The following is a 15,290-nucleotide window of genomic DNA, read 5'->3' on the forward strand; positions in this document are numbered from 1 at the left end:
TGACAAAATTTATCAAATTTAAAATTAAATAATTATCTCTTGTAGATAAAAATTCATAAAATGTTCAACTTTTATATCTAAGGATTGAAAATTTAAAACAAGATTCACGTAAGTAGTTAATTCTGTTACCAAAGAATCTAAAAAATACATAAGCACAGTTTATTTTTATACTCATTTTAAGTTCAAATTTGGATGAAATTACATATAAAAAATCCTAGAATAACTATTTTAGTTATTTTGTTGTGATTTTATAATATTATTCGTGGGTACTTGAAACTTCTAAAGTATACTATTATATATCTATGATAGTATTACGGTTTGTTGCTGATGTATAACGCGTTATAAGTACCTAATGGATATTGTGATATGATTAATTTGGAATTTATTATAGGTCAATTTTTTTTTTTTTAATACCATAGATATAAGTATAATATATCTTACAACTAGATTCAGTCTCCGCTTAGAATTGTTTTTCTTATACAATGATATTCTATCATTGAATTCAAATTTAATACCATCCATTATACAGTGACCCACTTGTAACCTACTATACAGCAGAGCGACATCCACTTGCCCACCTTTTTTAAATTAGATATACACATTTTACGAGTAATACTATTTTTTTTATAGATAATTATTACTTTTTTAGTACTATTTGGTCATTATGCTGAATTTATTTTTACTTCATTATTTTAGTCATCTATATTTAAGTATATACCATCTAATATAAAATGTATAGAATTATATTATGTTAAAATTTAAAGTTAAGTTTAAAAGTCTGAATAAACTTTATAAAATAGATTTATTTTTGTTCTTAAATTTATTGGAAGCGCTTTTGTTGGTATAAAATATTTACTAGGCTACTATCCTTCCCACGAAAACCTAATAAAAGTCTGGTATAATATTATGTCATTGATAAAAACATATTATATGATATAAAATATTATATTATTCTAGAATTCCTCTATAATATACACATAATAGGTATAATAACATCAAATGTAAGATATAATTCTAATTAATGAATATTGTAGAATGAACTCAAATTATTTACTTATTTTAAAATATATGTTGTTAAAATGTTATATACCTAATGCACACAAAGTTCAAAGTAGTGTATATGTATATTTCTAATAACACATAATATAATTAATATAGGTACCTACATCTCCAATAGATAATACTATAGTTAAATAAGTTTAAAAAACGGGAAAGTCACTCTGCTGTATATAGGTAGTAGGCAGGGGTTAAAGTGGGGGGGACGACGCAGGAGGACTCAGTCCCCCTAGGTACCTCCGACGGCGGTTAAAAAGCGTCCCCTTTAACAAATTAAGATTTTATACATCAGATATAAAACATAAAATTATATATGGAACACTTAAAACTATGGATGTATCAAAACGACAAAACCTAATAGGTACACTCTATAATTTAAAGTCTTAGTTACTAAACTAACAGTTTTAAACTACAAAGTATAATTTAGAAATGTTCATGATTAAGACGAATCTTGTCATAATTTGAAGTTTAAATGCTTAATCAAAAAATATTTCACCATATTTTTCAATATTGTGGAATTGCTACAACTTATGTTCATTGCATTTTCAAGTTTTTTGACCGATCATAAAAATTCAAAAATTCAAAACGTATATAAATTACTTTAAATATTTTGAATAATACAGATTGAATTGTAATTGAATTTGAATTGTATACAGAAAATGATAATTTAAGTTACGAGTAAAATGTTCCAAGTTATTAATAATAACAAAACAATAAAAGTGACAAAAATCACTAGAAGTCTATAAACTACCTATATTACAATCGTTTTAAGTTTTAATGTTATAACTTAAGTTTATCGTTTACCTATATAATTGTATAACATTTTGTAGTTTGTTAAACGTGTAGATAAGAATATTTTCTTTATAATATAGGTAGTAGTAGTTAAATACTTTACTTGAATAGATTACTTAGGCAGCTTAAAATTGTATGAGTAAAACGTATATTAATACTTATGTAATGGTTTTAACTCACCTAGTTAGGCTTGTGCCTAATGAAGGTGGGTAGGATCCTCTGAAACCAGTTCCAGCCGATGAGATCTGATGGTACATACTGGCCGGTGTGTGCCTAAAAAAAAAAACAAACACAGTATAAAAATTGTATAGTCAAAAAGCTAAACCCTTGTTATTTGAAAGTATAAAGGACGGAAAGCATAGTGGAAGAAAAGCGGCTTAGATAAGTTTTGCGAGGGAGTAAAGAGATCGTTTCTGGTGAATTACGGAAGCCGTCGGCTACGAAAAGCCGATTGATTTCCCAAACTGAAAAAAAAAATAGGGGAGAAAACCGATTTTCCTGGTAACAAATTGACCGGAATAAGAACAAACAAGGGTCAGTGTGGTGGACAAACTAGATTAGAGGTTTTCACGGGGCGTCAACTGACCACGCCCCACTACTTTCGATAGTTCACACGCAATGGTTTGGTGTTTAAATGATTTTTAAAAATTAACAACTTTTTTTTTATATTCACTGTATTTAATGATTACTTATGAGTTATGATTTGAATTATTAACTAAAATATTTTGTTAGAATTATGTGTAGGTAAAAATGACTCCTATACTGTTATATTTATGAATTATAACCACCTATATTGGTAGCTAAAAAGTTGATAGTAATATTATCACTCTTACAAAAAATAAAATGTGATCACTCAATTGGTTTTTTTTTAATTCAATAATTAATATAATAAATAAAAAAATTAAAAAATAAATATTATGAAAATCTTAACAATATATTATAACTATTTAACTTATAATAGAATACACTATACTTATTTAATTGATTCAGTGTTACTGATATAATTATTTTAGTTAAATTTCAACATCGATCTGATTAAATATATTACATTTTAAGAGGAAATTCACTATTCTTTGAGAACATACTCTGATAAGTTTTAAATGCTTTTTATCATAGTAATTAATACAAATATAAATAACGTAGGTATATGCACGCGAACCAATTTTCTTTTAATTTTCGAGGACTTACCATAATATTTAAATTTCAAAACAAAATAATTCAAATTTTAAATTATATTATATTAGTAATGAATTCAGGGGGTAAATAATTAAAAATAGTAACATTTTTTAAGTACTTACCATGAGGCTGCAACTTGTGACATGTCCGGACTTAATAACGGATAAGGGTACTGGCCTGTGGGGAATGGGTACATTGAAGGCCTCGGGAGTCCTAAATAAAATAAACAATAGTTAATATACCTATCAGATTTTTTAAATACAATATTTAATTTTTCAAATAAATTTAAACGTTGAATATTTATTTTAATAATTTATTGATATTGATATTTGTACCTATAATTGAATATTTTTTATTTCACTGAACCGAAAAAATGTGCCATTTGGTCCATCCAAATTTTTGGGATAATATAAAAACCACTCGGGCGGTGTAAACGAAAGGGTCTTAAAATGCGTTTAAATTTTTGAAAGCGCACTCGACTAAAAACAAAGGGTAGGTATCGATTCTGTACATTATGGATTTTTCCACTTTGGTAATGTTAATACTTGAACAATAAAACCTTCCACAAAGTTTTATAAAAAAAAAATCATCTACTGTTATTTATGTTATATCCATAAACTATTTATTTTTTATTTTTTAGTAATCCGTAATAAATAATGTCATGTTAAAAATAGCATAACACAGGTGTATAATATATATTATTTTAAATTGTTATGTAAGTGTGTGCATTTAGCGTAGTTTGAAGAAAATGTATTTTAAATAGACGGCGCAGTGGTCCAATTATAAATGATGTAAATACAATATAGGACATAGGTACATTACGAACAAATTGTATAAGATAATAAGATATATTAATCTTATATGAGTTGTATTCTACAAAAAATATTTTATGTAATGCACACACACGTATGTATTTAGACATATAGTTTAAAATAATACAAATTACGTAAAATACGCAGAAAAATTAGGTCGAGAGTACTATTATGTTGAGCTCAACACACTCGAACGTTTCACACTCTAGATGTACACTTGGGCTTATATACGAGAAAAAAGTAGTATACTTTTACGCAGAACTTTACTTCAATTAAAATATATAAACCGTACAAATGAGGGACCGATTAAAATTTGACCAGGAGGTTCGTTATGCATAGCCATAGGGGTGAGCAAAATAATTGTTAAAAAGTCGAGGACTTTTTTTTTAAACCCCTTTTTTGTGTCACCGTAATTATCATGGCATAACGGTATTGTTTTCACCGCAGGCCTTTTTAAAGGATTGGCTTCGTCAATGTCTACACGCATTCATATTTAGGGGTTCTTTAGCTTTAAAGGGTGAGAATAAAAATCGATATTAAAAAAAAAATGTACTCACCGGGTGCTTTGTCAAGTTGGTAAGGAGGTATACCCATATGGGCGGGTGGTGGTTGGGTACCCAGCTGCTCGCCGTTGTGGCAAAAGAATGGATGGGCTGGTCCTAAACCAATCTTGCTTGCCTGTAACATAATAAGATTAAAAAATTAACTCAGTAAAAATGTATATTAGTACTAAACAGACAAATCTTTCAACCAAAAACGATATTTGTCAAAAAAAGTTTGATTTATATTTTAATATAAAAAATAATAAACCATTTTACGTGCCAGCATCGTTTGAAAATACATTTTTTGCTCGTTTTGAAATTGTAAGATGTAGTGATAGCGCATACAATACGTGCCTGTTTAGCATAAGTTATCAAGTCCCTTATCGCAATAACAAACGACGGTTCAAGTGGTTGAGTCTCGACCCATAATAACGCCTTTTTTAGATAATCCACGGTTTGCGTAGCAGTAGGTGGAATTTCAATGTCTTCGGAGTCTGTAGATAAATTTTCCGGCTCAGTGACTTCCACGGGATTAGATAAAATCCAAACCAGCATGTCGTCATCTGATACTTCCAGTCCAAGATCATGAGCTAACCACTGTACACCCAAAATAATACCTTTCATTGCTGATGTATATGCACAATTTTTCCAACAAGTCGAAAACGATTCTGTGGTGACTTGTAACCAAGCTCTATGTAATAAAATGAACGCGTCTTTTAATGTATATTTTCCTAAAAATCTTTGAATCGATCTTTCAGATTGTTGATCTAAAGACGCCTGAGTAAGAAGTAGAGCTGTGTATGTAGCTTTGAATTCAATAAATAATGTAGATTTACAAATTGAATCTCCGTCGTGGTTTTGTAAAGAAACTCCATTATATTCGCATTTTTCTGGTATAAAAGATGCTTTATCCATAACCAATACAGCTTTTGAATTGATAGACAGAGCAGCTGGACAAAATTCTGTCTCAAACCACCATTTGAACAAATCTTGTGTAGGAAAACCATCACCTCCTCCTGCGTATACCACAGGTTGCCCCAACATATTCACAGTTTCCATACAAGGAGGTCTCCATCTCTTACCTATAACTAATACTCTGGTCCTGTGTCTTCCACTTTTGTTGCCGGCCATTAGTAGCCACACTTTTCGGTCTGGATTAAGGGTGGTGTCCAATGTAACATCAGGAATACCATTGACATCAAAAGGAATTAATAGTCCAGCATAGGTTTCGTCATCATTGTATCCTTCCAAGTTACCTCGATTCTTCATGAACTTTTTAATCCAATCTAGCGTGATTATAGATATGACATCTGCAGAAACTTTGAGCGTTTTCAATATCATTATGGTTTTTTTCTTCAAGTTTAAGGGAGTAAGAGGTCGCCCAATACTCTTCGTCCATCGCGTGTACCAAATTTCCAGCTTTTTAATAATATCAGCTTCGCTAGCGATTCGAACTTTGGTTGGTTTTTTTATACGGACTTGCCTTCTAGTTTTCATCTTCATCATCGGTTACTTCCTAGCGGCGGACATATCGCACGAACGACGACTGTGACGCGACTGAAACTGGCGGGCTGGCTCACTCCAAATATATAAGTAAAAGGAGATGGACGGACATCAAAGACCAACAACGGAGATAGCTTTTGGAAAGGCCAAAGAACAAAGCAACTTTGACAGAGAACTCCACAGTCAACACCGCATTATATATATTATGGTAGGAGAGCAGGACCTTTGATGTATGTCCCTTTGATGTTGCAATGCCTCCGCCCACCGACAGATAAATGCACTTTACCCCGTTACAAAGAGCTTTTTGACTCAAAGGCATATTTGATTCGCTTTTAATAACGATTATTTTTTAAACTTCAAAGAGCTATTTTTTTTAATATTCCGTTATGTTTTATAAAATAGTATATCAGAAGGAAACTTGGTTGGTTTACATTTTCCTAAATAAATAATCTAAATAGGTACCTATATAATTTTATTTATATGAAATAATAACGTATACCAGGCATATATATATAGCAACCTTTATATATTTTGTAAGTGGGAGTTTCAAATACAATAACATTTACCAAACTAATCTAATGACGTGTGTAATTCTGTAATTTAATCAATATAAGTTTCATAAAGTCAATTTCAACATAATCAAGTTTAGGACCCTAAGCTCGATAGCTTCCGGATATGTCCTTCGATCTCACGCCGAGTTGGTCAATTCTCAATTCACACCACACACTTATGTCTATTTCCTTATTAAATAAATACATAAATGAAATTCGATTCTAGTAAAGTTTGAAAAAACTAAATTTCTCACTATTTATACTTCGTACTATTATTATTACTGACACAATTTGATTATTAAAGAGGAACTCGTTATAATTAAAATGATAACAAATAAGGAAACTTTAATTGATTTATTATTATTATTATTTATTATAGAACAGAATTTATACATAAATAAAAAATGTTAACGTAAAATTATTCTATTCTATAATATTTTAAATGTTGTATTAAACGTTGTTTTAAATTACCTACGTTACGAATAATTTGTTTTATTATATGTTAGAATATACTTTAATTACCTTCTTCATTTAATTTAAGACGATATCTAACAAAGTAACAATCAACAAATAATAATCAAACGTATTTTTATTAAATGTATTCAAACTTTGATTTTTAATTATTAACGTTATTATTTTATTCAGTATTCACTCATCCGAACTACATTATGTATTAATTTGAAAAATGTCATTGTATACACACACTAGTGAGGATTTAGTGAAACATATAGAGGGGCTTTTTTTAAATACAATTGTAAAGTCCCTTTTATCTTGTCATCGTCCCCCATCAATTTTTTTATAATAATTGTTATATCTTGGATGGCACGCGTACCTCAATATAAACGAGCACACGACATAATAAGGGCACGGTATTTTCCGTTCATGTTTATTACACACGTTTATTAAATATTGTATCAATATTAAATTTTTTTTTACTTCCTGTCAGTTTCAGTAATATTCCTATATTTGGCCATGTGTATATTTTATTACTTTTCATATTTATATATTTGTAGGAAATAAACTAATTACTATTTTACTACCTAGCGAATAATATGCAGCGTGGGTGTTGTGAATAAGACTATATAATAAATTAAATATATTTTATTCAACCACATATTCATCATAAATTGTAATACCAATTTATGTATATTTTACATAACGTCTCATTAGAATAACATTAGGACTCCCTGCGGCCGAAGTGGCCCTGCTGCGAGGATTTACACCAAAGTCCTCGCCATGCATAGAATAACATTACCATTATCTACCCAACTAATCCTTAAATAATAGACACGTAAATGGGGACATGCCAAAATCCCTGTGACAACGTATTTATGGTCCTTTTGTGCATTAAAAAAAAAAAAAATAAAAAAAAAATAACCCCCCAAAAATAATACGTGGGTACAAAAACAAGCCATACTAAACAATTTCTCAATAACATTCATATTTTTTAAAGCCGTTGAACCACGCCCACACGCTTTTTCAATCAGGATCTGATTGCAGATCAGTGAAAGGTTTCCGGGAACAATGTGGACCGATGAATATCTTAACGGAAAGCTCCATAATAGAGAGGGTTGGATAATATGAGGGTGCAGTTATAATATATAAAGCCCATATGCACGATGATTCTTATCATTTGCGCAAGTAATACCACGGTTAAGTGCATTGTCAAAACTCGGAATAAATCTGGACTGTGACATACTCTGTGATAAAAATTAAGCTGTCAATCAACTTTGATACGAAATTTACCTACGGGAAAATTAAATAGTATTTAACTAGATGAAAGTAGGTACAATACGAAAAATAAACTATAGTTTCCTATACTATAATATACGATATACTGATAAGCATGTAAATAACTATCGCCTATTATTAATAGCAGTAGTACCCTTAATATATTATTATGCCAGCAACAAAAACATTCGTTATTCAAATCATACTATGTTTATTGTATTTTCTTTTATCTCACAGCAGCAATATTTATAATATTTTAAGGAGATATTATGATGTAAACACTGTTTAACATTTTAAAATTCTGAAATTAAAACATCGGGGTAAAATCTATAAAATATACATTTTGATGTAAGTATCCATGTTATACAAATGTGACTATTAAATAATTAAATAATATTCTATAGCTGGTTCCAAGAAGGTAAACGTTTTGTGAAAAGTTTTACGAAAATGTAGCATATTTGTACAGAATATAACATACCTAATAGTTTTAAAAATGTAGTAATATTAATTGACTATTTAAATTTTAGACTGGGTCCGACAGTAAGACAGTCGTATTAGAGATAATATTTAATTTCCCAATAATAATATTTTTCATATTGGCTGCAAAATAAAATAACTATGTTGATACATAAACTATAAGCTACTTGGGAATGTTGACAATACTTATTTAAAATATATAGGTACTATTTAATTCAACAATGCAATGTTGAAATAGGTTATTCATTTGAGGTTCATAGGTTATGTTAAAGATTTATTTTCCGTTTGGCATTTACTCATTAAAGCTTCCTAAAATCATACATGAAACGTTGAAATTACCAATACTGACAATACCAGAGAAATTTGTAAAATGTAAATGTCCAATAGTTTTATAATATTATTTACGTATATTGAAGTCATTAAATAAAATTGTATATTTTGTCCCTCCAATACTTGAATATCTAGTAGAATAACATTATAATTATCATACCTTTCAATAGTACTTGACTTATTCACTAACATATTTTTTTAATATTTAATTGGACGTCGTCACAGGGTCACTCAACTACACTCACGAGGACGAAAATGCACAGGATCATTATATAATTTTTCGAATCGTATAATGAATAAACAACAAGAATGATTGGTTGTGTTATTATATAAGAAAATACGCGTGCCTCTTTTTTTTTTGCATGAGCAGATTTTTTTTCATAGGGACGGAAATTAAAGTGTCCGGTATCCATAAGAAAAAAGACCCTTTGGAAAAAAACGTGGGATACTTTTTTTCATAAGAACCCGCTGTCGTATACGGTTCAAAGACTTCGACTTTTTTAGGTATGTAAAAAAATAGTCGAACGGGTATTTTAGCCTTTTGGCAGGAACGCAAAGGGCCACCAAATGTCTGGAATTTAAATTTTCTCTTTATTCATTTTATTTTTACTATTATTACTTTTTTTTATGCCAACAGTTTCTCTTATATTTCACCGATATATTTAAATGATATTTATATATATTTTTATGTAAAATTAAAAAAAAAATTGTATGGTACCTATATTTGTATGTATTGTGGTGTGTATGTTTAAAACTTAAAAACTTATTAATGCAGAAAAGGTTCTGAGTTATGGGATAAAAGTATATTTAATAAGTTAAAAATTAAATATAAATAAATAAATAACAAAGTTAATTTAACAATAAAATTCTTTATACCTTTATGAACTTAATACAGTTAAAAAATATTTATTTATTAATATAGGTAATACATTACGATTATGATACTACCTATTAATATTAATATAATATGCTTTTTAAATACACAGGACAGTACCTATATGTACCAGGACATTATACATTTAGAATTTTTAAATACAATACTATATTATACAATTTATTTTTATAATTTATTATTTTAGTTATAGTTTAATTAAGATTAATAATATTAATAAGTAATAATCATTTGAGCGGCTTTTTAAAATTACAGAAAATAGGATTCTATGGGTAAATTTCCTTGTTTATTTTACAATCGTTTTCCCATTTTACTAATGCACCAGAGGGTGAATGGCTGAATAATAATAAAGTATAAATCCCCAACGATTTCTTTTCATCTTCAAACACAAAAGGAAAACTTATAGTAATAATACTAACTGGAAATAAAAAAAATATAGGAAAAATGATAGCTGTGTAAAATATACACGGTGACTTGTAAACTGTACCGAAATATTATTGCATCATTATGACCGAAATTAATAAAACCTATAATTGATACATATGATAACATAATGTTAATATGTTATATAAAATATTAATTTTCACTCTAATATTGTATAACATCAGTTTAAAGTTAATTTTAATTCAGTTATTCCAAAACTAATTTTTACATAAAATAGTTACTTTCCTATCCTGTAAACTACACGGCTCTTGCAAATATAATATAAACTACATACGCATATATTTTCGATAGTAATTTAGTGCCATAGGAGAGCTCATCCTTCTTGATCACTGGGACTGTCATCAGGGGGATGTAATGGGATAGGGTTGATTGGTTACAAGACAAGTGGACCGAATATGATGACTATCCCTCCCCTGGGCATTTGTATGTTAATGACGTGCATATAGTTAGGACTGGGAGACTGACGAGTGCAATTTTCATCCCTTTGATGTTTCCCTTAATCCTGTTACTCGCCTCTACGGCGCAGTTTCTTCGTCTCAGGCATTTCCCAATATTTCCGTACTACATAAAAATAAAAAAATATACACCATGTATATATAAAAAGGGGAAAATCTATCGGAAAGGGCTACGAAAAAAAAGTCAAGTGCGGGTTGTACATGATCGTATAGTGCAAACATATAAAAGGGAATGACCACTGTAAGTGGTTTACAAGCCCAGCAGGCCGTGAAATATGGATTATGATCGGCCGCATGGGGGTATTGAAAAAGGGTTGGTTAATAGATTTATTATGATTGCACCAATTGGTTTGTAATTTGACCGTGGTGAGTTAGTACTATTCGAATAACATGCAAGTATAAATTATCGTTTGACTTACAGCAAAAGAAGTCCCAAATTATGTTTGATACTCACGCATAAACGTTTATTTTGGTTTAAACTTGTGTAGGTAGATTTGTAAATTAGGAAATTTTGTAAAATTTTAAACCCCCATTATAGGTATGTGGTGAACAAACTTAATAAAGATTATAAATTCAAATGTTTGAAAAATTATAATAATATAGATATTACTTGTATATTTTACCATCATAAAAATATGAGAAAATATAGGATGATAAATACGAAAGTTATAAAACTATATATTTAATTGTAACTTAATCCTAATTCAACACGCTATATGCGCTATTAATACACCTAAATTTCTCAAAAATTGAATTACTTACTTAAATATAATAAAGTATAATTTTAAAATTATTTTTAACCAACATGACCCAAAAATATTGTTTTTTCGCTTTGAACTGCGAATATTTACTATTAAAGTTCAAAACTATATAGGTACAGTCTTTGACACTAATGTTTATGTTATATATTGACAGTTGAAACTGATGATCAGTTTACTTTTCACATAGAACTAAAAAGTCTAGAGATAAATCTGAACTCCGTATATATCCATCTACCCTAATCGTAAATTCATATTTGCTTTTCATATTTATTCTTTTCCCTCGGTTCCCATTCACCTTATTATCTCGTCTGTAACTAATTCGGGACCGGTGGTAGTAATCGAAACTATACGGTGTACATGGAATTTCAGTACCAATATTTGCTCATCGACTACCCTTTATTGTCATTGGTACTTCATCGTATACATGTTAAAAAAAAATCATTAGATTAAACTAGAATGTCCTCTCTGAGTATTAATAGATTTTAATCTGATGGGGACCGATTGTTTGGTTTAAATAGCGCGTGGTGTCCGAGGGAGGTATGTAGGGAGGACTGTAACATACATAAAGGGTTGACAACGGCAATTTGTCCTTTATGCCACCCCCTTTCTGCCCATGGCTTTTGAACAAAGGTCTCTTTGAAATTTAAGGTACGTGACATTTGCAACTGGACTTCATCATGTTCTCATATGCAGGTTATAGTCTGTTGTATAGTTAATTAAAAAAGGACAAAAATATATAAAATAAACAAAGTTACACCTAAATAGTTTTCATTAATCATAAAAATAAAATTGATTTAAAAACAGCGGTGTATAGAATGTGTGCTGATATAATGTAATGAAGTGATTTAAAGTTTATTTTATCTATAATAAATTAATAGTGTTACCAATAGTGATACCAATAGTGTTAGCTACGAAACTTTTAATTAATGTTTTGAAATGATTATTAAGTATTGAAAAATACGTAGTGATTCTACCTATATAAACTTGACTAATATTCATTATTTTATAAATTAATAAAATAACAAAGCAGATTAAATACTCAAATTCGTAGGTACTGGGTATAAACACGTAATTTTAAGTAAGAACCTTTGATTTATGAAGGATATCGTATGAATGATTTATGAAATTTAATAAATAAATATTTAGAAAAAAATCGAATTAATTAATAATAACATTGAATACAGCATATTTTTAATAAATTAAATAATACCAATAACGAAAATAAATGTTCCGTTTAAAAAATATCCAATTATTATACATACAAATAAATATAATATGATTAAAGTACCTATTTTACATTTGAATATCCAAATCTGAATTCATCCAAATTTGATCTTCAAAGCTTATAAACAAATTGTCAATTGAGATTATGTATTTTGATTTTTTTAAGTTGTCATATGAAAAAAAACTTATGAGGAAACTTGTACTAAACTCTGTTAATCCTTAGGTATTAAAATTGAAAATTGTATGAATCTAGTTCAAAAAGTGGAAAAATATTTTTAAAATTATATCATGTCAAGAAAATGGTATGGAAAAAAACGATATCGATTGTGTTTAAATTTGGTGTTGCGTAATTGTCTCGCTGTTTTTATTGGTATTTCTTAACTAATAAAAAAAAAAATTCTAGAAATGCCCACTCTTGACCTAGCTTTACTGAAAGTATAATTGTCTACTGTCTCAATGTTGAAGTTTGAAGGAAATCACCTGTTCCAAAAAGTTATGACACACAAAATATAAAGTGACAAATTATCGTAAAACCAATACATTCCACTCAGAATCTAAAATAATAGGTAGGTATATCCTAAAAAACACAGATTTATATTTGTTAGGTTATGTTATGTGAAACTTGTTAAAAAAAACTTGTAGATCAACAAAATATATACCTATACATATCAAATTTCAATTATGGATATAGCAACAATATCGCATTACATAAAATACATTTCAGACTTCCAAGTTTAACATAAATCGAACGATATTTGAAGCTATAGTCTTGAATAGTCCGCCACATTTTGTTGATTCTTTTTTCTTATTTATTTTTAACAAAAAAAGAGACCAAGAAATGGCATTGGAATTTTATCAAGAGGCTGGTCGCAAGGGAATTGAAGCGAAAATTTGATTTGCACCCTTGGAAACACCGGGACCTTTTCTGCAAAAAGTACGTGGGGGCCTTTGATCTCATGGCGAAATTGCGTCAACACCACACCACGTATCTTTCCCCCCCTCCACCGCCTTTAACTTCCATCATTCCTTTGTTTTATACCCAGAAATTACCTTAAAATAACGCCCTTTTTGTTTGCTTACGTTACACTATAACTTACCATTTTTGAACTTTACTATAATATAATCTGCACCGTATGAGAAAAACCTTAACACTCATATTTAACACGGTTACCATTAGCGAAAAATATTTTATAATATTTTTTCTAAGCATTTATATTATTTTATTATATACGAGTAGACCAATTTAAATTACAATTAATACATATGTCTAGTTATTAAGGTACCTATTGATCTTAAAATGCCACTACGACCATCGCAGCAAAGGATACGGCAGTATGATGATTAGGTTTTGGGATTTTCAAAGGGTTGGGCGCGTGCGCAAAAATGGAAAACCCCTTTCGCCCTCCTCTCGGTTGTGCTTACACCATCGATTTCAAGATGGGCGACGTCGAGCCGCTCCCCTATACCCCACCAACCAAGTCTTTTGATTGCACAAGGGATACAGGAGAAAATAAACACCGAGATTAAAATAGTTTGCACGAGAAAATATCCGTTTTTAAATAAGCAATATAAAAAATGTGGACTTACGGTTAAAGGATCCCTTTGAGATTCGAGATAGGAACTCATCTGAAAAAAAAATTATTGTTATTATTACAATTATTATCATCTTAAATAACTATGAAAAGAGGGAATTATGAAGATATTTCACATACATAGAAAAACAATTTCCTTATAAAATGTTTACATTACAATGTTTACATGTTTGTTTTTATAATAAAATCAAATATTATTTAAGCAATTTAAAATTATTCATATAAAAGTAATTTCACCAACGGAAATTCACTTAGACGCTGAATCACGCAGTTTAAATCAATGTGAAAAATATTTTACAACAAATAAATCAATACATTTTTGAAAGTATGAAAAAAATGTTAAGGAATAATACTGATAAAACTGAATAAACGATTTGAATAAACGCGCGCATCTTCTGAACATAAAAATACATCATCAATATCATCAATATTCTCTTTGGAATAAAATCATAAAAATGTATAACATTTGTATCCATAGAGGTACACGGAATATTATAATTATTTATCAGTTAATAATATAAGATATACCTATAATAATGTTCATGTATGTTCATTAATTTATATTTTTTTACGCATTTATTAGTATACATATTTATTTAATTGAAACGTATAAAAAAAGTTAACGAATTTTTAAATAACAAACTTTACTTATACTGCCGATAATATTAATGATTTAAAAAATGGACTTCATTAATCATACCACAACTAAAAAAGTTATCAGAAAAAAAGAAAAAAAGAGAAAAATAATTAATAAAGGTAAAACAAAATATTTATTTATAATAATAACAAATAATATAGATAAATAGGATGATATATGTACATGTGCGACATCAACATATTATTAAATATTTGATAAAATTATATTTTAGAAGGTATATCCGTACGTAATGGCCATATAATATAACTATTACATGTTAGCCTATAAACCCAACCTATAATATAATTTTTGAAT

General features: G+C 28.9%; 1 protein-coding gene across 6 annotated transcripts in view; it reads right to left on the bottom strand.

The window, feature by feature from the left end:
- Positions 1-15,290, bottom strand: part of LOC100161896 (protein pangolin, isoforms A/H/I/S) — a 56,989-nt gene that overhangs the window by 15,073 nt on the left and 26,626 nt on the right. The window contains exons 1-4 of one of the 6 annotated variants that reach the window (XM_029490065.1): positions 4,733-6,141; positions 4,394-4,514; positions 3,147-3,237; positions 2,029-2,121 (exon numbers count right to left, since the gene is read on the bottom strand). In XM_029490065.1, coding sequence (XP_029345925.1) covers positions 2,029-2,121; positions 3,147-3,237; positions 4,394-4,514; positions 4,733-5,884 — 1,457 coding nt within the window. In that variant the 5' untranslated portion in view covers positions 5,885-6,141. Of the gene's footprint in view, positions 1-2,028; positions 2,122-3,146; positions 3,238-4,393; positions 4,515-4,732; positions 6,303-14,333; positions 14,373-15,290 lie in introns of those variants that run through there. The other 5 variants (XM_029490066.1, XM_001943504.5, XM_029490067.1 and 2 more) reach the window with 5 other exon arrangements.

Source organism: Acyrthosiphon pisum, chromosome A2 (assembly GCF_005508785.2).
Source record: "Acyrthosiphon pisum isolate AL4f chromosome A2, pea_aphid_22Mar2018_4r6ur, whole genome shotgun sequence".
In the NCBI taxonomy this organism is placed as follows: domain Eukaryota; kingdom Metazoa; phylum Arthropoda; class Insecta; order Hemiptera; family Aphididae; genus Acyrthosiphon; species Acyrthosiphon pisum.